This window comes from Indicator indicator, chromosome 26, assembly GCF_027791375.1.
Source record: "Indicator indicator isolate 239-I01 chromosome 26, UM_Iind_1.1, whole genome shotgun sequence".
Lineage (NCBI taxonomy): Eukaryota > Metazoa > Chordata > Aves > Piciformes > Indicatoridae > Indicator > Indicator indicator.
The window spans coordinates 7,766,355-7,793,672 of record NC_072035.1 but is presented as its reverse complement, the minus strand read 5'-3'; the positions used below and the strand labels follow the sequence as shown (position 1 = coordinate 7,793,672).

The window sequence follows — 27,318 nt, the reverse complement described above, 5'->3', positions numbered from 1 at the left end:
CACAGAATGGTGTGGGTTGGAAGGGACCTTAAAGACCATCTAGTTCCAATGCCCTTCCCTGCGCAAGGACACTTTCCTCTAGACCAGGTTGCTCAAGGCTTCTTCCAATCTGGCCTTGAACATCTCTAGGGAAGGGATATCCACAACCTCCCTGGGCACCCTGTTCAAGTGCCTCATCACCCTTGCTGTAAAGAGCTTCTTTCTTATACCCAGTCTAAATCTCCCCTCCTCAAGCCTAAATCCATTTCTGATGGAAACTACCACCGGGAAGCTGCTGGGGTGATGCTGATGATGATTGTATGTGGGGTGGCCCCCAGCAAGGGGTCAGGGATTGTCCCATGGGGCCAGTGTAGCTCAATCAACCCCTTCCCTCCCCGTACCAGCCTGGGTGACATTCAGGCACGAAGTGGGGCTTTGACACGCTGCTGCTGGATCTACTGCACAAATCATCAGGAGAGTAAATGATGAGAATTAGCAGCACTTACGCAGCTGATGGGTCGCCTTGAGTTTTGCATCATGGCTGACCTTGAAAGTGCTAATACAGGCAAAGATTTAATGGCTCAGCAGCTACAAAAATCAGGAATGCCTTGAAAGCTGCTCTATGTTTACCATTGCCAAGGCTGAAGCAATCAGAGTGAAAGGATTAAAAACAACAATAAACCTCCTCATGCCCATTTAAATGTTTTTGTCACTTCAGCTTTGGGGTTTTTTTTTTGGTTGGTGGTGTTTGTTTTGGTTTTTTTTTTTCATAAGGTCAACCTTTTAAAGGTTAATACAATCTTGGTAAATATAAATAGGCTTCACAGTTTATCTTGCTACGTGTTCTGCTGTTACTTAGAAACGATTTGCAGCGAGGTTAATTCGGGCCATGCGTCTCTGAAGCACATGCTGTGCTCCCTGGGCACATCACGGAGCCAGGCACAACCATTGCAGCAGAGCCTGGGAAGGAAGGTGAGGGCTGTCTGCTGGGAGCCCTGCACAGAAAGCACCAGCCTGGAGCAGCACACCAGGAAGCTTGCTCCTGCAACGTGCCAACTTTCCTTCACCGTTCTCACAAATCTCTGCAGCTCCATTGTCTGTGGTCTGCTGGGGCACAAGAGCAGCGTCAGGGATGGAGACCCAAGCCCCTGTGAAGACTCAGAATCACAGATCCATTAAGGTTGGAAAAGACCTCTAAGACCATCCAAGTCCAAACACCACAGAAATCAGGCAGCTCATGGGCAGAAGGAACACAGCCTCCTTAGATAAAGCAACAGTGACTCTTGTGGACAGTTTTAAGTATTGCTGGGCTGGCTCATCATACACCATATGCTGGGTGGTGAGCACAAGAGAGTTCCCTGGCCTGTCCTTGACCTTGGCTGTGGGCAGAGGCAGGCTGGGATGGACTGACTGAGCCTGCCTAGCTTCTGTTGAGCTGGCATTTGGGGGCTGCCAGATGGCATCTCCCCATCCTTGTGGTCAACAATTCATCTAATCACTGCTGGAGACCATCTGCATTTCTGCCCTTCCAGTGGCTGTGTGCTCCACAGCTCCCTCGGGTACCTTTGGGGAAAGACCTCAATGGTGGGCTTTCAGCTCCACATAGCATTCCCCAGCACATGGTCAATATGCATTTCCCACTTGCCTACTGCAGTGTGGCCTCAGCCTACTTCCCTCCGAAGGCAGCTCTTCTTCAAGGCAAACCCAACACATCCAGTTGCCTTCTCCATACCAAAAGCTATTCCAGCACTTTGATCATCAGAGAAGCTTTACCTGTACCTTCTCTGTTCCGCTGGAGGGAGGGGGGAGACAGTCAGAATGGGTCACACAATCACCACAGCCTTCTCCAGAAAGATAATGACCTTGTGAGCTCTTGCAAACCCCAGGCACAGAGTCACCTCCACACAGTCCCCAGAATAGGGGCTCTCAGCCACGCTTAGAGAATTGCAGCCTCGTGCTGGGACCCCAGAGCTTTTACTCCTCTCAACTGCTCTGCAAATATCTCAAGGATTTCTGTCTTTATTGCTGGTGAATTAACCTAGTAATGACGTCCTTCCATCATCCACGAGGGCCAACGGCAAGCTGAGCCTACTGCTGAAGCACACTGTTGTGGGTGATTCAAGCTTTTCCCATACCAGAGGCCCATTTGTTTGTAGTTCAGGGTGGCAGAGGCTCTCAGGAGCAACAAGTCCTCTGCTTTAGGGCCAAGGTTGAGTGCACCGAGAGCCCCAGTACCTTGAGTACCAAGACTGAAACGGGGCAGGTGCAGAGCCTGGGGAAGCCCCACCAGTGCCCACCAGTTCCCCACAAGCACTAGCAGGAAGGAGGAGGAAACAGAGACCAAACATGATAAACCAAACTCAAACTCAGTGTTTGACTGTCACCTGCCACCAGCAGGATTCAAATACTATTCATAATTCCGGGTGTGACTCTGCAAGAGCTTTTCTTCCTTGCAGAAGTCATCCTCATCCCACAGTCCCATTAACCTAGCTGGTGAGCCCCACACCTGAGCACGATTCTCAGAGCCAGGCTCCAAACCCCCAAGTGAAACACACCTCCTGCCCTGAGCAAAGCAAAGAGAGCCCTGCAGGAGCAGCCGCATCCACCTGAACTGGCTTGGCACAAGGTGGTTGTTGTTCTGTGGCTTTCACAATGGAGCCAGTGAAGGAGGGAACCTGTAACTGTGACTTTTGAGTTACTTGGCTCAGCTCCACGCGAGCAACTTGGCGACGGTCCCCCCGGAGGCTGCGGTGCGCGCCTGCGTGTCGGTGCTGGTGTGTACACACGTGTGGCCACCCCCAAAGCCCCAGGATAAGATCCCAGGGACACAAAGAGCCAATGCACTGCAGCACACCTGGCCGAGCCTGCCCACAGACACCTTCCGCCGGTGCAAGATGAGATGAAGGGAAGTTTGCTGTTTGATTAAAACTAATCAGGGGTATTTAATTACACAGGAACGTCTTTCATCAAGCAGCCACAGCAAACAAAGCAAGGCTCAGGTCTGCAAAGAGCCATGGGAAGGAGGCAGGGAGCAGCTGGCAAAGCCATTGTACAGCGAGACCAAGCACATAGGTGAGGGCTGGAGCCTCCCAGCACCTCCAGCCAAACAAAACGCTGCCAGTGAATGCTGAGGAACACAGCAAGAATGCTCCAAGGTGAAGCCAGCAACTGAGATGGTACAGAATCACTGAATGTCTAGATTGGAACAGACCTTTAACATCATCGAGTCCAATCATTAACCTAACAAGTCCTTGACTAAACCACATCCCTAAGCATTACATCTACATGACTCTTACATACTTCCAGGGATGGGGAGTCCACCACTGCCCTGGGCAAGCTGTTCCAATGCCCAATAACCCTTTCAATAAACTAATTATTCCTAATATCCAACCTAAACTTCCCTTGGTGCTACCTGAAGCCATTTCCTCTTGTCCTATCACTTGTTTCTTGGTTGAACAAACCAACCCCCACCTCCTTCCAGGGAGTTGTAGAGAGCAATAAGGTCTTCCCTCAGCCTCCTTTTCTCCAGGCTAATCAACCCCTGTTCCCCTAACCACTCCTCCAGCTCCTCCACTCCTCCAGCTTCACTGCCCTTCTTTGGACACGTTCAATGTCCTTCTTGTAGTTTCCCCACAGGTATGCTCACTCCTGGGGCCAGGATCCCAAGTCACAGCTCTGGGCAGTCACCAACTCCCTATTGCTCTGCACAGAAGGCAGGGATCAGGTCATGCTGCTCATGGGTCATCACATTCATTCATGTCCTCGCTCTGAAACGGCCACAGCACAGAGCTCCAGCTGGGAATACACAGTAAACTATTGACCCCAACGCAGGGCACATTCCTGGAAAGCCAGCTGTTGGAAGCACTTCCCTTGCAATGTCCAGAAACATTTTCTGAGGAAGAAAAGTAAAGCAGATCTTTAGTTAATTGACTCCAGAGCCCTTGAGCACTGGGACAGACTAAACCCCCAGCACCATCAGTGCCCCTGAGAATGGAGTGGCAGAGGTTTGTTAACTCTGGATATGCAGTCAGGCTGTGTTTGTGCTCAGAAGCAGCTCTTGGGAGAAAGAAGGCACCTGGAGGTCTCCCTGCTTCTCAGATCACATCCTCTGCAGGTTCAAAATGCACTGAGCTTTAAAGATCCAAAGTCATCACTAAAATCCATGAAAAAGATTGCACTGTTAATTTACACACTGAGGCCACCAAGATGCTTGTGACCCAAGGAGAAGATGCCTTGGCAAACACAGGTGCCTGGTTATCAGAGTTTGTCCTGGCCAGACCCCCATCACAGCCTGTTCAGGGGTGGACATATTGGGAAGATTTTCCCACTGAGATCATAGAACCAGCCAGGGTTGGAAGGGACCACAAGGATCATCTAGTTCCAACCCCCCTGCCATGGGCAGGGACACCTCACGCTAGATCAGGCTGGCCAGAGCCTCATCCAGCCTGGCCTTAAACACCTCCAGGGATGGGGCCTCAACCCCAAGTGCTCAAGTGACTTGCTCAAGCAGCAGTTACATCCACAACCAGGGTTCTTCACACCAAATGGGGAATTCTTGCCCTTTCCCTTTAGCAGCTACAAGCTTAGAATCAAAATGAGTCAACAAGGGGATCACCAGCAGAGATAAAGAAGTCATTACCTCACCTAGCACTTGTCAGGCCACATCTAGAGTATTGTGTTCAGTTTTAGTTCCTGCTATACAAAAAAGAGAAGGTGGAGAGGCTGGAAAGGATCCAGAGAAGGACGACAAATATGATTCATGGACTGGGAAGCTGCCATGTGAGGAAAGGTTGAGGGAAATTGGTTTGTTAAGCCTTAAGAAAAGAAGTCTTAAGAGAAACCTTATCACCACGTTCCAGTATTTAAAGAGTGACTACAAAGAAGACAGAGACACACTTTTGACAAGGAGTCACACTGAAAAGATGATGGGTAATGGATACAATGGACAGGAGGTGCTGGGTCATCTTGTCTAGACTGTGCTTTTGCCAAGAAAGGTCAGACCAGGTCATCCTTGAGGTCCTTTCCAGCCTGGTAGTCTGAATCTATGAAGTGCAAGTGCAGAAGCACTTCTGGCCATCAGTCAGGCACCTGCCTTATGTCTTTGCCTTTCCTTGAAGCCAAGCTGACATTGCAAGCCCAAGTGTTGCAAAAGACAGTCCATCCAAAATCAGTACTTGGCTTCTCACTGGCAAGAGAAAGCAGTAGAAGGTTGCAGTGTCTCCATAATTCAGTAATTCATCACAAGGTAATACCTCTGCCCTAGTGCATGCCAACAGAGAATAAAAGAGATGAGAAACCTTGAATGGGATGAGCAGGGAGCTGCTAGGTGAATTTCTAATGAGGAAAATGTCTACAGGCACTAATAAAAAGAGCTGAAAGAGAATGCATTAGTAATGACAGGGTTTGGAAGAGCATTTGTGTTACATGTCAGGCTTCAGCTACGAATTTAGAGGCAATCTAGTGCTACTAAAGCCCCTAAACAGCCAATAATGAAAAGATGACTTAAATTTTCCAAAGTGACAAGTGATTTGGAAAGCTGCAGTTGTTAGGTTTTTCAGAAGAAAGCTCTTCAGCTCTTTATGGAGACAGAGGGGAAGGGGGGCATTTGGAAAAGAAAGGGATATTCAGAAGCCCTAAACCTCATTGAAAAACCCTGACTTCAGATTTTGATTCTGCAAAGGCAAACTCCCTCTCACCCCCCAAAAAAGAGTTATCAGCTATACACAGCAATCCAGATGTGCAGATACTAAGAGCACACACTGGATCTGCACACACACAAGAACACCAGAATCACACCAAGCTCTTTATCTGCTTTAACTGGACACTCAGACCCTAATTCTCCAACGCCTCTCCAAGCATCTCAAGGGGATGCAGCCTGGTTTCACCCCAACATTTCTGAACTTCAGGGTAAAAGCCAGGAGCAGCTCTCAAAGGGCAGGTTTAAAGCAAAGCCTGTGAACAGCACCTCACACGTACTCACCCTGGGCTTTTCAGTTTCCCTTTCATGTGCTTTTTTCAAGGCTGAGAAGCTCACATTTTGCTTTCAGACAAATCCCACCGACTAAGATTTCAAGATGACTGCTTCAGGAAAGAGGGGAGGAGAGTCCTACTGAGCTGTTTTCATGGCTCGACGAGCAGGAATGTCCTGCTGTAGAGATGAAGGCCCCCTCAGAGAATCTCTCTCCAGGTAGACAGCAAGTAATTGATCCTGCTCATGTGAACAATGTCTTGTCATTCTTCAAACACTGCGAGGAAGGAAGGTTACTGTCTTTGGGGCCAGGAGTCTGGAGAATACCCAAAATTACTTCCATGGCAAGGAAGGAAGAGCAGCTCTCATCCTTGGACATCCAGCTGGCAAAACACTGAAACAGGAGACCCAAACCAGATTCACTGGTGCTTAACTGCTGTACAAGTAAGTGTCCTTTCTTCGTTGCTGTATTTCAGCAAAACCTAAGTAAAGGAGCCCATGAAACCTCCTCTGTTGATGCAGAATCACTCAAGCAACCTTCAGCTGCGCTCAGCACTGTAAGCCATTTGGAAGGGATGTGTCAGCCTGTTGCAAAGCCAAAATATTCACACCTTGAAAACCACCAAGAGCCAAGCCAGCTATGGGGGCAACAACAAAAAAAGGGCACTAAACACCGTCTTGTTCTCTTCTTTCCTGATGAGAGTGTCAGAGCCCTTCCTTCCAACAGAGCAGGTATTTCAAACAGAAAGGACATGGCTCCATCAAAGGTAGGTCAAGCCTCTGGCACAAAGCACTCAAGGGTGCCCCAGCTCACGTGGCAGATGCAGCATACAAAATTTAACCGTGTCTGCTCGGAGCCTGCGCTCACAGGTGAACCAAAGGGACCCAAGCAGACGGGTAACAGAGCACAGCCAGGCAGCTAAATAGGACTTAAAAGCTTTTGAAGCTGCAAACACTGAAATGAACTGGGGCATGAAATTAATTTTAACTGTACTGAATAGGAGACAGGCCATAAACCTCCATGAAAATGAGAGACCAATAACATTTTAGTAAGAGGAGAGATTCCTGCCCTGACTCCCCAGTCAGCTCTATCGGCATGAGCGACTCATCCCCACCAAAAAGCAAAGCAAACAAGCAGGAAGAATCCAAGTCGTGTCACGAGGCAGAGAGTACGGCTGTAGAGAAATCGAGGAATGCTGGCTTTGTGATATTCAAATGCATTCCCCCTGACACATGCAAAACATTCAGCTCAGAAGAAAAAAATCCAGCCTAGGAAATGTTTGGGGGGAAAAAAATGAAAAAATAAAAAGAATAAATAAATAAGGTATTTGTGAACAGCAACCCTCTGTGCCTTCCCTCCGTACTCAGGTTTGAAGTTCCCAACCAGCTTCATGTGGGAGCAACTCCTATTTAACCCAATGGAGCCAGTGTGTAGCCAGGTTCCATGAATAGAATCACAACTGGATGATTCTTCAGCAACCTGCCAAAAGGGATTTTCATCATGGCTACATCTGCATAGACTGAAGCAGTTTGGAAGTATCTGCATCTAATTACACCTCAACAAAACATAACTTGTGGTGTCTTGGCAGTTGTCCTTCTGGTGCTCTAAACGCAGCTGGCTGATGTCTCCCAGAAACTACCAAAATAGCCAGCTCCAGGTGACGGATTAGAAGCTGTTCCTCTAGAGCAAAAAGGCACAAATGTACCAAGAACAAGAAAAGAACAAAAAATATATTCATCACTGTGAAGAAGTTGTAAGTAGGATTTGGACATCCAAGCTTCACTTGGTCAAGATGGAGAAGTTGAATACCTTTTCCTCTTGGCGAAAGGACCCTTAATTATTTGCTTAGATGAATCACTGAAATCTGGGTTTTGTATCTGTGTTCCAAGCATCCAAACATCCTTCAATGTGCAGCAGGGACACGAGGGATGGGAGAACAGGGCATGTGAGTCTCCCTGCACGTCCATCAACAAATAGCAAAGTGCAGTTCAGACCTCAGGATCTCTGAGACAGGCCCACGGTCAAAAGCAGCCAACATCTGGAGCCCAGATTGCTCAAGGGCCTTTTGCTGACCTAAATCCATAAAAGTAATTGTCTGGCATCAATAACCAGCTGAAGGCAGCTAATTGTAAGCCTTCTGGAAGGAGGAGACAGAAGCTTTTCATTAGAACGTGTGGTTTCCTTCCCATATTTTTGCCTCATTAATCACAGTGAACATGAACCCCAAGCCTGCCTACTCCAACCTCTCCTTGGTCTTTCATCACCACCAAAACAGCCACATAAGAGGGCTGGGACAACCCTACAGATGCCTAGAAGGAAAAGGATGGGAAGCTGGTTTGATGGGGCTTCACATCTCATTACTGGTTTCACTCCTGACCTGTGCTCTGAGTTCCCTCTCACTTGTGCCCATCCTTCAGGCAGCAACCAAGGACAGGAAATTGTTTAATCACAGGAAAATGTGATCACAAACCCACAAATATTGGCAAGGGAAAGCAGAGTGGGTGAAGTATCTGGATCTACTTTTAACTCTTTCTTTCAAGCACACAACTAGGGATCAGCCTGAGAGTGCTACCTTCAGTGCCCAGCTTGTGATGGCCATGGATCCCTTCGAAGAGAGGAACAGGGGGTCGAAGGCTCCTGAGAGATGGTGACTGCCACACACCATCAGTACCAGGGATGAGTCACAACTAGCAACACAGAGAGCATGTCCTTGGGCCAGCACCTGATGCTGCATAAGGTGGTTTATCAGCCATCAACAACTGACAGCAAAACAGGTACTTCCAAAAGTGAGGGGGCTGCAAGCTGAGAAGAAGCTCAGACCCTTTGCCAGCCATCATCACCTCACCCAAGAGTATAATTGTCACTTACTTCATCAGTCCTGTGTTGAATCAGCGAACTGGAAAAGATGGTTCTGGGTTTGTTTGCTTCTTTTTATCTTTGCAGCAAGCTGTGGGCTTGGGGAAGTAGCCAGCATGGAGGGCACACATCTGCCTGCTCCTCAGAGACACCTTGGCAGACTGCCAACAAGGACAATGGCCAGAGGGTTGAAATGCCAGGAGACACAGGCCACAGCACACACGGGTCAAAATCCTGGGCCCTCCTTTCTCAAGACTTGCAGCAACGCCTGCCAAGCTCAACCAACCAGGGGTGAAAGCATCACCAATACAAGGCACAAAGGAAGCAGCTGGAAGCACAAAAGCTCTGGGGATGTCTCAGCTGCAGGGAAAGACATTATTTCCCACTGACTTCCCCATCTGCTTACCCTCCACATCCACCCCCAGGAGAAGATGTTCCCCTGCTCCAGAGGTGTGTGGTACAGCAGCATCTTGAGTCTATCCATAGCACCCAGTCCAACACCAAGCACCAGAACACAACCTCACATTTAGGGCACCAGCATCTAGTGCTGGCAGCAAGGCTGCTCAGGGACCCATGGATCCCTGAGGGAATCGAAGGGCTGAGGGTGACTCTGGAGTCTGAAGGTTTTACAGTGAGTGCATCACCCAGATGATACAGGAAGCCTGGGGTGGAGCAGGAACTGAGGCTGCAAGCAGCGAAATCACATCACCAAACCATCCTCCTCCCCACAGTCCTTGGGGACAGAACAGCACCTAAACATCACCAGCACCCATCATGCTTTCCTGCAGCAGAGCAGAGCAGCAGAGGTAAATTAACTCTTTCCCTATAATACCCCTGCCCTCAATTAACACACCACTGAAAAGCACAAGATTATTAACTTTCATTAATAGATTATTAAAGATGATTATCACCATCTGACCAAGCCTGGACCAAAATAGACATGCTGCAGGCAGCTCAGAGCAATCACCAGTTCATTCAAAGCAGATAACAGTTTCAGATCTGGTTTGCCTATTGAAATTTCCAACAATAATCACAATTATCACTGTTCTTGTTATCTGCTACATTTCTTCTATGTTCAGGAAGTCACTGTGGTTATTAAATGCAGGCTGATGATTAAGCCATGTATTGAGGTGATAAGTCAAATTAGATGATTGCTAAGTTTCTGTAAGTATCTTTGAAGTAACCAGTTGTTATCAGACATTCAAGAGGTGCTTCATGAAAAATCTAATTGTAATTGCAACTTTTCATTTTACCTCATCTGTCTCGCATGCAAATACAGAGAGGCAGCTGATTTTGTACTTGAGTATGGGTGAAGCACAGAAGAAAGCACCAAAGGCTCTTTGAGAAAGTGCCAAGACACCAGCCAGGATCTACATCCACTCCCCCCGAGAAGATCAAGCAGCACCATGAGCATCCATCTGAAGCTACAGCTCCCAACTGCTGTGCTCCTGGAGCTGCTCCTAGAGCTGGTTTGTGCTTCAGGCACCCAGAGCAGTAGAACACCAGCTCCAAGACGATGCTCACGACTGTTCAGCAGCTTTAATGGGGGTCTGGGAGCGAGCTCGCATCCCTCCCATCCCAGCCTAATGCCCAACCTGACATTTAAAGCAGCCTTTATTGCCTCATACTTACATTTTAATGTTTTCATGGTATTGCCTGGTGTCTGAAGGCTGGTTGTATAATGGCTGAAATAAATAAGAAAAATGAAGGCATAAATGGTATGGTCTGACATTTAGAAACTTTAACCAGTCAGAAGGCACTGCTGCCTCAGTGCATGTTTCCACCCATCCTCATGCCCCCTAGCTGCCCTCAGCCCTGCCCCCTGGCTATACTGGAGGGTGCTGGCTCTCAGCAGCACTGCTGGAGTGCTGGTGCATCCCAGCTCAGCCCATGGGAGGGCAGGCAGTGCTCGGGCAAGCTGACTCCCAGGGAGCCACTTGCAATGTGCTGCACACGCAGAGGGCCCGCGGCGAGCACGGCTGTCATTCACCCACCGCTCTGGAGCACAGGGCAGGGGGAGGTGAGGGGAAAGGGGGCCCTGGGGAGCTGCAGCACAGTCTCTGTGCTGCAAATTGTTATGTCTGCGTGGCAAATGCCTGCTTGAGCACAGGCAGCTGCAGGCAGGACAAGTCTGCACCCCTGGGAATCCCCCTGCACCCATGCATAGAAGGATGCCCTTGTCCATCCCTCAGGAGGGGTACTGGGTTCCAGTAGTGTTTTACCCAGGGTTGCCCTCTGGAGAGCCCACTCACTGCAGCTGTTTCCAGCATCAGATGTGAGCACTCATGGAGTTGCTCTGCCACCCACACTATCAGCAAGGACCTGCCAACACCCTCAGCCAAGCACCAAGAGAGCTGGATCTATCCCTGACCACTTTCAGCTGGTCACTCCCCTTGCTACTTCTCCTTTCCCATCCACAGGGTGATGTACCCTAGGAGAACATGACACAATACAGGGTCCCACCTCAGGGAAGGAGAAATGCCAGAGACAACACTTGATCCCACCCATTGAGGTAGCAGCTCAGGTCATGCTCCAGAATCTGCCACCAGTTGTGTCTGCCTAAGCAAGCTGACAGGATGCTCAGGATTAAGGCCTTCAATGCTCTTCCAGTTAGTGGCTAAGCTGGTGTGAACAAGTCCAAGATTGTACTAATCAAAAGCTTGCCATGGTCCAACCATTGTCAGTAACTCATTGCCTAATGAACACATCTCTTGTCCAACCACAGAAACACCACCCAAGTCTTCAAGCAATTCATCAACAAACTTTAACCAAATTAGCTGTAGGTGATCTAAAATCTGCAGCCAAACACAGAGAAGGGGACATATGATGGCCAGGTGCTGCATGAAGGCACCATCCTGGCCATGGCTACCTACAAAGCAGCTCACCTTCCTACTGTGGTCTAACAGCTGAGGCTACACTCTGTGCCCACTCAATTTCATCTCAGATTAAAACACAAGAAAAGAGTAAAACATCTCCTGGACACCTGATCAACCTCGTGTGCAGCACTGGAGATGACAGAACTTGCAAACACAGGTGGGTTTCTTCCTCCTTCAGTTTGAAGAAGGTGTTACTCTCACCTCCCCCATGGTATTTCCCCATCACAGGTGCTTGGCACAGAAACTTGTTTTTCCACACAGCCAGCCTGTCTCTACTGCCCAGCAAAAAAAACAGATCCTGCCTCACCCTTATCCTGCAGCACACAGGGACAGCCACAGTGATCTGCACAGAAAGGAGACTGGGTGCAGCTCTCTACTCTCTGCAGCTTATCACTGCTGCAGTTCGACACCAGCAGGTTATCAGATTCTTGTCCTGGCTGCCCTTGGACATATCCCTCTTGGCTGGGATGGCACACAAAAGCCCCACATGGAAAAGGCATGCAGAGGAGCCCAGGCAGGTAAACCACCAGGGCTTCAAAGCTGCTGGCAACATCTGGGCATCTGTTGCCCTGTGAGGGGATGGTAGGACAAAATCTGCCAGGAAACATCTGGCTACCCTGTGCCAGCTAAGCTAGGACAGATGAGAGGAACAAGCAGAAGGAGACATTTCTCCGTGGTGTCCCTTCCCCAGGGGTACTTCTATTGTGAATCCTCTCAGACTTGCTGGTCTGACTCCTGGCTCGGAGCTGGCTGTGCACTTCACGCCTGGGAAGCTCAGAAGAACACAGACATCCGTCTCATCACGTAGCTCGGGAGAGGCAGGTCTGCACCACAGAGAAGAAATCAAGCTGTGACTCTGGAGCATCACATCCACACCCTGGAACAGCTCGACTGGGGAAACTGCTGGGTGGCCTTGACCAGCAACTGCCTCTTGGAAGAGGACTGCAAGAACTGGAAGTACCAATACATAAAAGTGCCTCTTTTCCCTGTGAGCTCACAAAAATCAAAGCAAAGAAGCTGGCCTGGGGCAAGTCACAGAGATCTCCCTCTCGGGAGAAGGTGGTGGAGCAAATGCTTTGGTTTGTGCCTGGGCTAGAAGATGCTCCTGTGCAGGTGAATGGCACAGATGTCCTGATGCCACTCAGCTCACCAAAGGCTGCTGATTCTTTTCCACTACTACTTATCTGTGCTATAAATAGCCATTTAAATTCTTGGTCTGGGAACACTTGGGTTTGCTAACAAGCACTGGAACACAGCACCTTGAAAGAAATGCTCCAACAGTCAGGAATAAGAAACTCTGGGACCCAAACCCAAGATCCACATGACACCAACACCTCAAAGCGATTTCTGTCTGCACAACAGCCTCAGCACTGTAACTCAGCCCATGCAGTGGAGCAAACCCAGGAGAAAGGTTCTTCCTACCCCAGAGAGAACATCTCACAGACTAGAGGATTAATACTCAACAGGGCAGGGTTGAAGAATCATAGAATAGTTTGGGTTGGAAGGGACCTTAAAGATCACCTAGTTCCAAACCCCCTGCCATGGGCATGGACACCTTTCACTAGACCAGGTTGCTCAAGGCCTTGAACACTTCCAGGGAAGGGCCATCCACAACCTCCCTGGGCAACCTGTTCCTAGTGCCTCACCACCCTCACTGTAAAGAATTTCTTCCTAAACTCCAGTCTGAATATCCCTTCTTCCAGCTCAAAGCCATTTCCCCTCATCCTGTCACTGCAATCCTTTGTGAAAACTCCCTCCCCACCTTTCTTGTAGTCCCCTTTCAGGTACTGGAAAGGCCACTATAAAGTCTCCCCGAAGCCTTCTCTTCTCCAGCCTGTCCCCATAGAGGAGAAACAGCATCTTCCCTCAGAGCCATCCACAACCTGCACAGAACTTGCTCAATGAGTAAGCAGGAGTAAAGCTGACAGGTCAGATAGGTAAGGTGACATGTTCCAAACACTCACAGTATTTCTCTAGGGTAAGGGACATGTAAGGCATTTCTCTGGGGAGTGACATTTCAGAAACACCTAACAGCAGTGCAAAGCTATTACTGAAAAACCCTTGGATTTACTGAAAGCTCTGCAAAAATAAAACAATGAAAGGGTTCAGTTGCTGCCTGGCCACTTGAAGCTGTTCAGATTACACATCTCAATGATACTTCTCCCTGGAGAAAACATGAGGGCATTTTTCAAATGGTCCCACCACACTGCAGGGACAAAATGAGCTGAGCAAGGTTTTCTCAGCAGAGGGTTTCCCCTGCCCTCCAAGAAGTAAAGCAGGACCACAGAACCATAGATTTGGTTTGGTTAGAAAAGACCTTTAAGATGATGGAGCCAAGTCATTAACCCAGCACCACTAGGTCACCACTAAACCATGTCAGCACCACATCTACACAGCTTTTAAATACCCCTGGGCTGGTGTCTCAACCACTTCCCTGGGCAGTCTGTTCCAGGCATTGACAACCCTTTTGGAGATGATTTTTTTCCTAATATCCAACCCAAACCTCCAGTTTGCACTGGGCTGATATTGCTCCCTGTGCAATATCAGCACCCAGGGACAAAGCATCCACAAAACATACAAAAAATGAAATAAAAATAAATAAAATAAATAAATAAAAGGGAGAATAGGAGAAAAAAAATAAGCAAGGGGAGGAAGGAAAGGAAATGCCACATCTTTTGGATGAGGAAGCACCAAGCCCAGGCACTACCAGTCCTCAGAGCAGAAAGGGAGCAAAGGCTTTGACCTTGGTGACTCAAAGGAAAAATAATGAGTGCTGCCTCCCCAAACAAGGAAGTGGGTTTGACACGTAGCACTGAGCACCAGCTCCCCTATGACCTCTCTCCCTTGTGCACCTGGGGAAGACAATGGCTGGTACCACCTCTGCATGACAAGCCCATATTACAGGACTGTGACTTGCCTACTCCCACCTTGCAGGAACAGTTCCCTCCATTGCACCCCATGGCTGGTACAAAGCCAGAGGTGCTCCACCAGACCACATCTGTTCGCTCTGATCCTTCTAGCAGCATTGCTGCAGACGTACCCTTTCCCAGTGCCCTTTCCCAGCACCCTGCTCCAGAGCTCAGACCCTCAGGGGCTGCTTTCAGCCATCCCTCCAGCCATCAGTCACTCGACTAACAGCTGGATGAGGGGCAGCTCCAGACTGACAACTTATTACAGGTTGTTTTTCTCAGCGTCCTTGTGCAAGAAGGAAACAGAAACAGGACGTGAGTCCTGACACCTGCAGGTCATGGCAGCTATGACCAGGCTGTGCTTACAGAGCACCCTCCAGCCCTCTCCTCCGTTTGCAGCTGCCATCCCAGCACCCATCCCAGAACCCATCCCTCCCTCCCACACAGCACCATGAGGCTGGTGTGGTGGCTGACATCAGCAAATGAAGCCATCAGTATCCTGAGCAGAGGCAGTGTGTATGGAGCCCCTTCCCCCCCAAGCTCTGCTGCAAGAAGGAGCCTAAGCAGAAGGCTCTCTGAAAAGAGCTGAGTATGTCTGCCTGGGTTTCAGTCCTCATCTCAGCAACCTCGCTTCCTGCCGAGGTGCCCTGCCAGCGAGAGGTCCAGGCCAGTAGCACACTTCCTCCTGACGGCTTAAACACACACACTGTGTGCTCGGTGCTGTGCTCACCACCCAGGACCTCTCCAAACCCGTCCCAGCTCCTGCTCCCTGAAGCCAGAAGTAACACTCACCAGCTCCACCTGGGGCCCCAGTCCTTCCAGGATCCGGTGGGCAGCCTCTGCCTTCTTCTGCAGGGAGAAAAAGGGAGAGGAAGAAAATTTATTTCTATCATCGCTTACAGTTCCAGTCCCCTCATCCAGCGCTCCTCCTGTGCTAAAACCCCTTCCCAAACCTCCACAGAGCTGCCACAAACCCCACCCCTGCCTGAAAGCGGGTGGAAAAGTTCAGTTCAGCTTCTGGACCTGCAGGGAAGCTCCATGTCAGGACTTTACTGCATCCAAGCTCCCGCCTGGGGAGGTGACCTGGATCTCCATCCCCTCTGGACGCCAGGCACAGGGATCATACCCTTTACCTCCAAATGGCTGAAAGGCTCCAGCACTTATCACGACTTTAAAGCTTCCCAGCAATGCCCAGGACATGACCTGAAGCGGCAGCCCCTTGGGGTGCCAGGCGGGGGATCACTCCGTACCCTTGGCGGCGCGGGGCGGGCACGCCGGCACGCAGGCACAGATGTCCTTCCTAGGATTCATCGCTGCACGAGCATGTGATCATCAGAGCTGAGCTGCTCTTGGCTCCTCATCTTGCTCTCACTTCCCTCCCCTCCCTGCCACAGAGGAGCCCTTCTCTGTACCCTCCCACCCCGAGGCAAGCTACCTAGCACGTATTACAAGAAAAAAAACAAAGACCCAGGAACACGTTACAGAGGCTGTGTGATGGCTGCTAATTAAACAGGCCTGAAAACAAGCCCTGGGTTGGCTGCAGCAGGATCCTAAATAAAAGATGACATTTTCAGTAAACAGCCCTTCCTCCCAAAAGCAGGCTTTTTGGGGGGGTTTACTGACAGTCCAATAAATCCAGATCACTTCATGCTGCCCAAAGGCCATGGGGCTGAGCTGATAAAGTCAAATACCTGGCAGCAAGGAGTAGCAGGAGATGGATTTTCAGAGATGTTTGTTCAATAAAATAGATAGTTTTAGCTGTTCTGGGATAGTTAGGGGAGAAAAATCACAGCTGCCTAAAACAGGGGTGAAGCCACCATGGGCAGAGTAAAGCTTCCCCAGAATTTAAACATGGGGTGATAGGGGGGGCCAGAGAGAAGGGGAAATCCCCTTTTTAAAACAATAGAATTAGGCTGGAGCTGCAGGACATGAGCTGAGCCACAGGGTTGGGATGCTGGGGGGAGCTGAGCACTGGACTTCCTAGCAGAGCCAGTGGGGCTTTGGCAAACCCTGGGCGAAGCGTCCCCAGGGCAGGGGATTTCAGCTCTAGGAGCCTGGCTTACGCTGCTCCCCAGCACCTGGCACCTCTCAGCTTCATGCCAGCTCACAGCAGGATGAGTTACCCAGGGTCTCAGCACAAGGGATGTGTCACCAAAAGCTGGCACATTACCCTGACAGCTTGCCCTATGCCCACCCACCAAGAGCTTCAATAACCCCCTGCTGCCAGGCCAGTCCTTGGAAGCACCAAGGCAGGCAGTACTTGTGCAAGCTCCCAGCCAGGGCTTTGCACACCCACCCAGCATCTGATCTGCCAACCTGCACTTCTGCAGAGCTGGCCCCAGAGCAGCTGCATGAGTCACCCTGCCCACAGCCCAGCACCGGGCCCCAGCCTGGATGCAGAACCCTTGCAGGTGCCTCACTGCAATGGGGCAACCAGGGCACCTTCCTGGCTCCTCTACTACTGCACACTTGGGAGGACACAAAGCTGTTTTTTGGCAATTTAGAAATGACTTCAAGGAGATGGGAGATGTAACCATGAAGTGTGTCTGCTCTGCTCCCCACAGGGTGCACAGAGGAGCCCTGCATGGACACATTCCTGCCCACTCATCTGTGGCACCCCTGTGCAGCAGACCTCGGGATTCACAGATGTCACCATGACTGTGTACCTCATGGGCCAGGACACACACACACAGAAGCAGAGCAGCTAGTAATGCTGGGACAGAGCCAAAAAAGCACCTGGAGCCTGTCCCAGTGAGCTGCTCTGCCCTTCTAGCCTCTCTCACATCCTTGCTCCACCTTAAGAGGACCATGGGTAGAGTCCAACCCCACTGGCCAGCCCAGTCTGCATCTCTCAGGCGTGCACAGAGAGGGCAGCAACCAGCAGATTGCTCCTGATTCACTGGGCCAGAGATTAATATTTTGGTCTCTGTGAGCTATAAAGTCTGTTGCCCTTGGAGAACATCAGCACTGTGGCATTTGGAATCACAGGGCTGGAATGGATCTTTCAGATCATTTAGTTCCAATCCTGTCATGGACACAGACACCTTTTACTAGACCAGGCTGCCCAAAGACCCATCAAGCTTAACAAGTCTTAACAATAAAATAAGACTCAAGGAAGACTTAACAAGTCCCACACAATTAAAACCAGAGGGTAACATTTTTTGGGGGTGGAGAGGTGGTGATCATTACAACTGCTACAAGATACCCTCTATCTGCTGCCAGGAGGGTGATTTGGCCAAGCATCCTCCCACCCACCACTGCTGGCTGGTGAGTGGGGAGCATCACCTTACCCGGAGTTTTGGTGATGTATACCTGGGACTAAAATCAGCAAACCAGTTAAGTGCAGGCAGAGTAACTGTGGGTAGAGAATTGCAGCCCCAGTTGGAGGCAGCCAGCCACAGCCATTCTCTTGGGCACCAGCACGGGTGGAAGATGCCCTGGCAGCAGCGACAGCACTGTGAGCAACCAATGATGCTGCAGGCTCGTGTGTACAACAAGATTAACTTGGAGAAGAAGCCGAGTGCGTTCAGCTGCCGCATTTGCCATGTTTAGACAACTTAATGAGACAACCCAGAGGCAAATCACCATCGGCAGAACATGTGGCAAATCAAGAAGAATGACATAATTTGTCTTGCATTAACCAACTGTAATGCACACGTCTCCAGAACGAAAGATCAGGAGGGGAAGCTATTCTGAGCACGTCATATCTTCGTACGTACACAAAGAGATGCCTCTATCTTGAAAGCTGCCCAATTAACACTTGACACCCACTGTAATTGCTGATGCTCCTTGCTGCATTTATCAGATGATAGCAGAACTGTAATGAGCTGTCTGAAAGGCCACACAGACCGAGGTGAGAGCTGGCAGCACAGTTGGGAGGGACATATTACACCCAGCAGAAGGTTCTCACCATGCTAGGGCTCATGTTGGAGGACAGCCAGACACAGGGAGACAGGCTCTTGCCTGAGGACTCAGCTAGCCAAAAGCCTGGCAGGAGAACTTCAGCAAACTTCAAACTGTTCAGTGCAAGGGCAGCCCCCAGGTCCCTCTGCAGCCACAGTAACTTTGCTGAAGCCCACCAGCCCTGGTAAATCCCTTCCTTTCTGAAGGCACAGCCACCTAGGACTCAGTTCCAATACTGACTTTGTTATGAGCATGTTTAGTGATTGACAGTGCAGAAGGAAACCAGAGGGTCCATCCTACGTCTGCTGATTAACGCCTACCCCCATGGCTGCAATCCTCATTATTTAACAGAAAGAAACATTCTGGAAGGCAAAACTCTGCCTCTAATTCTGGTGAGTCGTATGAAGATCTCCATCAGTTTTAAATCCCTCTGCAGCTCCACAGTAAGCAGCTCATGACCCCTTTTCCCCACTGAAATAATGCTACAGCACTCAGAGCAGCAGTGCCCAAAGAGGAACTGAAGCCCCAAGGCTACTTTTTACTCCCATTTACCATCAGTTGCTTAGAGCAGCTCTGGGTTTGGGATCGGCGTGAACAAGAGTGAACCAGGGGCACTTCTGAAGGTGGAGGCAGCTCCTCTGAACTGTGTTTGAGCATGACTCAGATGGAGAGGTAAAGCCCATCATATACTAGTCTTCCACTTTGAGAAGGATCCAGGTGTCTCAAGAAATGCAGCTGAACCACAAACACTGATCTGTGTCACTGTAGGGCCCACGAATGCATGCAGGGACCTAGAGACATGGCAGGGAGCAGCAGCTGCCCACAACAAACCTCCCTCTTCATCTCCCCATGGCAGAGCATGGGCAGGCAGACCACAGCTGTGGAGGTCACGCTCTTGCCCCATCTCATGCTGCCCCAAGCCTGGAGCTAAAGATAACTTCAACAACAAAAACCTTCCTGCAGACTATGAAAATCTTCATTCTCACTTCAAAAGTGTTTGGCTTCAAAAATCAAACTCCAGCCCCTTGGTTTTCCTTTGAAGATACTTTAAATGAGCTTGGGAGGGGGAAGAGGGCAGGAGAACAACTTCCCGGCCATGCAAGCTCCCACGAGGACGATGAGCCGACCCCGCAAGGCAGCAGAGCATCCAAAACCTGAGGAGGCAGAGTCTGGGATTCTGCGTGGGCTCTTCTTAAAGCGAAGTTTAAAAATGGCAGAGGAGGAAACACAGGAATTATTTTGAGAAAGCGGATCCGAAATTAGGAGGCAGCATTTTCTTGGACCAGCTCCAGCCACGGCTCCATGCAGCACAAAGCTGCTGCAGCTGAACTGTGCTCCAGGGGTTATTTATAGCAGCCCGTAGGCAGCAGCCACAGGGAGTGGAAGGGTTTCTATTTGGGACCAGGCTTGTCCCACATGGAGATAAGCAAAACTCTTGGAGAGGAGCAGAAGAGCTGCACACAGGGCGGTGCTGGGAAAAATTCCTGTCCCAAGTAGCACGCGGTCCTGGGGGCAGACAGAGCTGCAGGAGTGGCACAGCAGAGGCAGGCTGGAGCTGGACTTTGTTTAAAACAAAATTCAGGAGAAGTGTGGTTGAAGTCAGCAGAAATCATGGAAACCCTGAGGCTAGACACCTTCCTACACGAAGCAGAAAGCAAACAGTCTGGGGGGGGATCTAAAGGTGTAACTTCCATGCCAAGACCTGACAGAACCAAACCATGACTTGGCAGTGACAGTTTCAAAGGGAAAAGTTTTCATTCCTGCAACCACAAGTACTAACTTTTACTCAGCATCCTCTCTCTGAGAGCCAAACCACCCCAGCCATTTGCCACTCTTCCCACAAAGCAGGTGATGAGCCCTGGTGCCATGGGAAGGGAAAACATTGCTCTTCCCTTCCTGGCTCCCACAGCTGGCAACCATGGTCACCACCAGTGCTCCCAACCAAACCACAGGAACCTGAGGATCTGTGCCCTCCTTGAACCCAAATGTCCCTGAGTATCAGGGGGCACTGGTCAGCCTCAGGGGTATTTGACAGGCTCCTCTGAGCTAGCACAGGGGCTGATGCTCTGCAGGGGTGCCCAGTGGATGTGGGTGCCCTACAGGCTCCCCACTTGCCCACCTGTGCAATCTCTCCACTGCACCAGAGGTGATGGAGCCCATCCCTGAGACTCAGGCAGCAGATACATGCAGTGGTGGTTACAAATGACTAATCCAAGCAGTAAGAAAGCTGAGGAAAAGGGTCACAGCGGAACCATGAGTTAATCCCAGCTCCCACCTATCTTGTGTGGAACGTGACAAGCAGACTCACTCTGGTTGCTCGCCGGTCTTTGGCTTTGACTGGTCCTTGCCAGCCAGTCTGTGGTCAACTCACTTATTCTCCATCCCCTTGCCAGGGTAGGTTTAGATTGGCTATCAGGAAAACTTTCTTCCCCAAAAGGGCTGTCAAGCCCTGGAACAGGCTGCCCAGGGAAGTGGCGGAGTCACCATCCCTGGAGAGATTTAGAAGAAATGTAGATGTGGTGCTGCTGAGGGACATGGTTTAGTGGTGGCCTGTACTTTTTGTTCTTACATCCCAGACCTGAAAACCCAGGACATGGCACAATCTGGTCTGGGTTAGTCATGCACAAGGCTTCTAAGTCAGTGCACCTACTGGGGAACTCCACATCCTGCAGCAGACATTAAAAATAGACAACAGGACCATTTAGGAAAAAAAAAAAAAAACCCCACAAAATACAAAGTCCAACTATTTCCTTCAAATCCAAGAACAAAATGAAAGGATTCTCAATGACTCCACACTAAATGTTTCCATTTTGAAACTCTTGCTGTCACACAAGTGTTAACAGCTTCTAACCTCTGATCTTTCCACTCTTCCTCTGGATTATTTGAAAGCCCCTTTTGCATCTCCAAGCAAAGATGAAGCAACCCCAGAAAAGAAATTATTGGAAACAAAAGCAAAATGAACCTGACCCTTTCAGCAGCCAAACACAAAACTCCCCCACCCCAACTAGCACAAAAACTAGAATTTGAAAAACAAGCCCTGCAGATTTAATGCTCAAAAGCAGTTTCACTGATAAGGTTTTATTTACTGCACCAGCTTTGGCCTGATTCTTCCCTTTCTAATGTAAATCAGGAGTTCATAGAAAATCAGAGTTATACAGACATAAAATCCCTGTGGGATCTGAGTCACACTTAGTGCCTTTGAGTGGTGAACGGTGAGATTATCCTTTGCAATGCTAAAAGTGTTCATTTATTCCCTCTCTTATTTATGGATGGGGCATTAATGCTTTATGAAGGTATTTGAGGAGGGTAAATGGATAGCTAGGAACATGCTCTGCACAGACACAACAGCAGCAGGGGGTGGAAGAACTTCAAAACAATCCTTTGAATTCCAATTTTCCAGCATAATGCTGAATTTAGAGATAGATAGCTGTGCCCTTTTGAAGGAACAAGCACCGAGACAGAAAACGAATTAAAATTTAATCTTATTGATTTCCACCAACTCAATCCCAAGAGTGAGACAGCTTCTGCTGCCTGCTTCCACTACCTGCACTGCATCAAACACGGTTTTTCAGAGGGCTGACAGTGGGGCAGGGGTGGACTGGAGTGGCCACAAGCTGTTGGCACCCACGGCGTGCAGGGGCGATGCGGGGGACTGTGTCCCAGGCCTCGCCACGCTGCGGTGGGTCACAGCAGGCGGCGTCCCCTCCCCAGCACGGCGGTGGAGGGCGAAGTCACTCCGTGTCCTGACGCGGCCTCTCCCATAAAAGAGCTCAGTGTTTCAGGGGAAAGCTGACGCGTGCTTGTTTGCAGGAACTGCTCTGACACAAGGACGGAGGCTGCTTTTTATCTGCTGGTCTTCAAGCAGGAATCCTGCCTGGCTCTGATGCACAACAGGTTGTCTGAGCCTTCAGCTTCCCACGTCTAGCTTGCAGAGACCTGGAGATGGGCAGGCTGTGCATCGTCACAGTGGTCAGAAGAGAAGGCAGGAGTGTGTCTGCCTGCATGGTAGCCAGTGAAGGAACCTTAAAGACCATCTGGTTCCAACCTCTCTGACACAGGCAGGGACATCTCCCACCAGATCTGGTTGGTCAAAGCCCCATCTAGCCTGGCCTGACAGCTTCCTCAAGGACACACTGACATGGAAAGCTCACAGACAGCCTGGGCATCCCAGGAAAGGGTATGGAGCAATGGCAACACTGCTCTCCTTCCTTCCGTGTGTTCAGCAAGGGACCTGAAAACTTCCTTCTAAAGCACAAACATATCTTCAAGCCCAGGTATGCTCCATCAATTTCAAGGGAAGACATATGCAAGGAATTCCAGGAACAGCCCAGCAGAATAAAGTCACAGCTGAAAATACCCACAGATGATCTGTCTGGGTTATGGGGAATCAAGGTGGAAGGAAGCTAAAAATCTCTCACTACAATAACTCATCCCAGAGGGGTAAGTTAAAGCCCACAAAAACACTGTGCCACACAGCTACCACCTCAGAGGTGCTATACCCAGCAGGGATCACAGAATGTTTTGGGTTGGAAGGGACCTTTAAAGCTCATCTAGTCCACCCCCTACTGCAGTGAGCAGGAACATCAACTAGATCAGGTTGCTCAGAGCCCTGTCCAACATGACCTTGAATGTCTCCAGGCTTCTATCACCTCTCTGGGCAACCTGTTCAGCTCAAGAGGGATCAGCTTCCCTTTGAAAACGCTAAAGGTGGCTCACATGGTTTAACTGAGGAGATCCCCAATGCCTGCATCACTGCCAGCCTCCAGCAGCAACCAAAATTCCCATACCCACCCTGCCAGCACCTGGCTCCCAGAGAGAGGGTGATGGGGACCAGCAAACACACCCCATCTGTACCCATGCACCCTGCAGCAGGATGGGTCCTCTGAGCTCCCCACTGCACCTCCTGAATGAATCTGGCAATTGTAGCACCCATCCCTGTTTTCAAACATTGTTCTGCCTCTTCAAGGACTGCAAGCGTTTTTGAAAATAGGACTCAGATGCTTCTGAAAATGCTTCCCCCTGTTTATTTTCAGTTTAGTCTAGGGAGAGTCCCAAAAACGTTAGCTTCCATTCTCATCCATCCTTTCAGAAACAGTAGAAGTTGCACTCACAGTTGGATTTTGGCTTGGATCCATGCCTGGTTTTCTGTTATACTACAAACATTTCCCAAAAAATACTTTTCTGGGCGCAACTTAACAGCTCATCCATGAAGGTAAAGTGCCTCTGGTAAGCACATACCCAGGACAGGAGGCACCTGGATCTTGGCTACCACCTGCCTCTCCATAATCCAAATCTCCTAAACCCTTCCCAAACACAGCCACAGCCTCACAGTGCTGGATTTTGCTGCAGTCAAGGGCAGTTTCTCTCCACTCTCCCTCAGCAGAATCTCTACAGTCAACACTTTTTTGTCTGGGAATCAATTACTTGTCCAGCAGAGTGTAGCAAGAGGGGATTACAGGTCATGTTTTCCACAATTATCCTTTCCAACGCTGAGGAACTTTTCAAATCATACGTGTTAAGTAGGTCACAAGAGGGAAAAGCAGCGTGCTGGGCTTTTAGCATCAGCAAGCCTGAATTTTGAGAAAATCAGATAGAGGCCAGTGCCAACCTGCATCCCCAATCCCTCATCCATACCCAGTGCAGCGGTGAATAAAAAAAACCATATAGACTTCCCTGATGAACCATAAGCTAAAATTAGAAACCACTCACCCCTGCAAAGCCACAGCTATCGCCAGAAGGAAAATAGGTCAGAGAACGCCTGGCTAACTCGATTTTCCGGCCTCTCTAGCTGCTCTGTCCTCACGTAACCTCCACTCTCCCAGGGACCGTTTTTGGTGTCTCCTTTGTTCGGGGTATAACTGCCCACAGTGTGCGGCTCCGGCACAGCCTGGCAGGAGCGGTGGGAATGGGCACGGCGGCACCCGCAGCCCTGGGGAAGCACAAACCCACGGTTCATGGAAAACCAAAGCAGAGCCAGGCGGCAGCCCCTCCACCAAGCACGCGGCCTCCCACCTGCTCTGGGAGCAGCACCAGTGCTGGCTTTCTGCCCCTTCCACAATGTTGCTCTTTAAAGATCGTGCCGGGCTTTGCCAGCTCTTCTGGGGTGCTTTGGTCTCTCGCCTCTTCCCAAGGCCTGAATATCCTCTTTTTATTTGCATATTTTACTGTGTGCTGCCTCCCTCAAGCGAGCCACAAGCTGAGCCATGCAAGTCAGTCAGGCTTTTCTTCCCTTTGTGTGCAGGCTGGAGCCCTGGCTCAGCTGCTTCTCCTGGGAGCAGGCCTCAAGGCATCCAACCTCACTGCTTTTCCACAGCACAGAAGTGGAAAGGCATGAAATTTAGCTTGGGGACCTTCCTCACTCTAGATCAATATGTCTCTATCTGGCTCATGACCCTTCCTTCCTATCAACTCACCTTGCAATTAAGTCCTAAGCTGCAGCAAAGCCACAGGTCCAGCACAAGGGTGCCTGGGGTTCTCCCCACTACAGCTGGGAACACCCAGAGGCTCTGCTGCCACCAAACCCATCCCAAAGCAACCAGGTGTCAAACCACCACCCAGTCTTTTCTACCTATAATCCGAACTGATACTGCTTCCATGTCCTTTCCTCTTCCAGCTTTCCTCTTCCTGGCCCCAAGGGAAGAGCAGTCACCATTGAAAGGCATTCCAAAATGTGTCCAACAGAGATGAGAGGCTGAAAGCTGAGCCCAAGGATGCCCTTGAGAAGGACAATTCCATACTGAATCCCACCTTTGGTTACTGGAGCCTCACCACACCCTTCCTTTTGCAGCCTGCATCTCAGCATCTCCCTGCTATGGTACTGAAAAGGTCCTCAACCATTACAATCAGATACCAAGGCTCTGTCAACTGTCTGTCCTCCATGAACAGACCATGTCTTCTTCAAAGGAGGAACGTCCCTCCAGCCTGCCATGGTTTCTATCATCCTACCCACAGATGAGCTTGCTTTACACACCACTCACAAGGGGATTTTACAATACCAGGGAAAGGATCATCACTTGCCATTCCCAGGGTTCCTGCAGACGTGATGACAGACCCAGGTTTGAAATCATGCAGAAATCTGGTGTCAGACAAAACCTTCTTCTTGCTGAGCACCCACCTGGAACAAGATCACCCTACCACGAAGGTTAGTAGCAAAACGCTCCTGGCAGCAGCCTGGCTTTGAGGATCAGCATAACTCAGAATGAAGCTGGACACGCTGACAAGTGGCTGCCATGAACTCTGGGCACTGCCTGTGACAGTGTGGCAGGTGTTACAGCCATGCCCTTTCAAGGACAAACAGAACTCCATGCTTGCTCACCATGCTCTTTGCCACCAAGCCTGAAGGACTGCCCAGAGTCACAGCACAGGCTTTGGGAACAGATCTGTTGCGAAGAAGGTAATGGGAGACTCAGGGAGATGGGAGCGAAAGGGGTGACACTGCTGCTGGTATGGGCAGAGACAAAAGGTGACAAAGCAGGACAAAGCTCTGGGCAGGACAATCAGCCCTTTGTCAGGTCCAGCTATTAGGGACTGCTATGACACAGGCTGTTGGGGATGCAATGGCTGAAGATCACTTTTCCTTCCTGCCTCAGAACCATCACCTGTTTCTTCCCCTCATGTCCAAGGAAGGTGTGGCTCAAGGGAATAGGAATAAAAATCATAGAATTACTGAATTGTGGGGAATGGAAGGGACCTCTAGAGATTATCTAGTCCAACCCTGGTGCTAGAGCAGGTTCACCCAGAGTGGGTGATGCAGGACTGTCTTCAGGAGGGGTTTGAATCTCTCCAGAGAAGACAACTCCACAACTTCTGTAGGTAGCCTGTTCCAGTGCTCAGTCACCCTCACAGTAAGAAGTTTTTCCTTGTGGTTGAGACCTCTCTTTTCTTTGTACCCTAACCCCCAGCAGAGGAGGCACAAGCTATATAGCCAAGACCCCTGGAGAGAGCTGAATGGCTTTGAGGAACATTTGGCACCTGCCCCCAAAGCCTGTGAAGCTCTCACCAGCCGGCACTTGCTAACGCTTCCAACACATCGACCTCAGTCATCACCCACTCCTACAACAGACAGTGCCAGCACTGGGCTTCCCGTGGCTCAGGGAGAGAAGCAGATGGGAAAAGGAAAACCAGGAAAATTGTGCTGCCTGGGAGCACAGGGTATGCAATTCCTTTTCCTCCCCTCCTTCCCTTTTAGGAGTGGGGCACCTGGATTTCTGCAGCTCCCAGTGAAATCACGGGTCTAGCAATTCAAAATAATTAGTGCCTGGTAGTTTCCCTTTTATGCAGAATCATCCCTTTCATCCAACACCTAAATGGAAATGAATGTGCTTGATTATCTACCAGAGGGCCCCGTTTCCCAGCATCACTCCAAAGCACAGTGAAATTTGTGTCTCCTCAAGCTGCTATTACAGGCAGCGGCTGACCACAACTATCAGGCGGTCAAGGGAAGGCTCCAGAGCCAGGGACACCAGCCACCAGCCTGATCTTTGCTAATGATACTCGCAAATCCATCCATGTCCTTGCTTTTCCTCCAGCCTGGGGGGACTCAGAAGCAGCCAAGATTGCTCACAGCTGGCCTGCGCAATTGGAGCATCACAGACAGCCCCTCCATCCGTCCTACCCCACCAAAGCCCATCCTTTGAGGCAGTTTTCAACCAGGCTCAGCCCCAGAGATAAGGATGGAAGAAGCTACTTAACAGACAAGGCTCTGAAGCACCTCCTCAGCACTTCAAATCTAAGTCGATCACAGGAAACCACCCCCCACAGCAGGCTCTTCAGAAGACATCTGTGCTCAATCCACACAGCAGAGTGAACTCCTCACATATATCCACC

At 50.0% G+C, this 27,318-nt stretch overlaps 1 protein-coding gene across 1 annotated transcript in view; it reads right to left on the bottom strand.

Annotated features, from left to right (window-relative positions):
• NCOR2 (nuclear receptor corepressor 2) overlaps positions 1–27,318 on the bottom strand; it is a 177,727-nt gene that overhangs the window by 96,299 nt on the left and 54,110 nt on the right. The window contains exons 6-7 of the mRNA XM_054392833.1: positions 15,382–15,438; positions 10,437–10,489 (exon numbers count right to left, since the gene is read on the bottom strand). Coding sequence (XP_054248808.1) covers positions 10,437–10,489; positions 15,382–15,438 — 110 coding nt within the window. The remainder of the gene's footprint in view (positions 1–10,436; positions 10,490–15,381; positions 15,439–27,318) is intronic.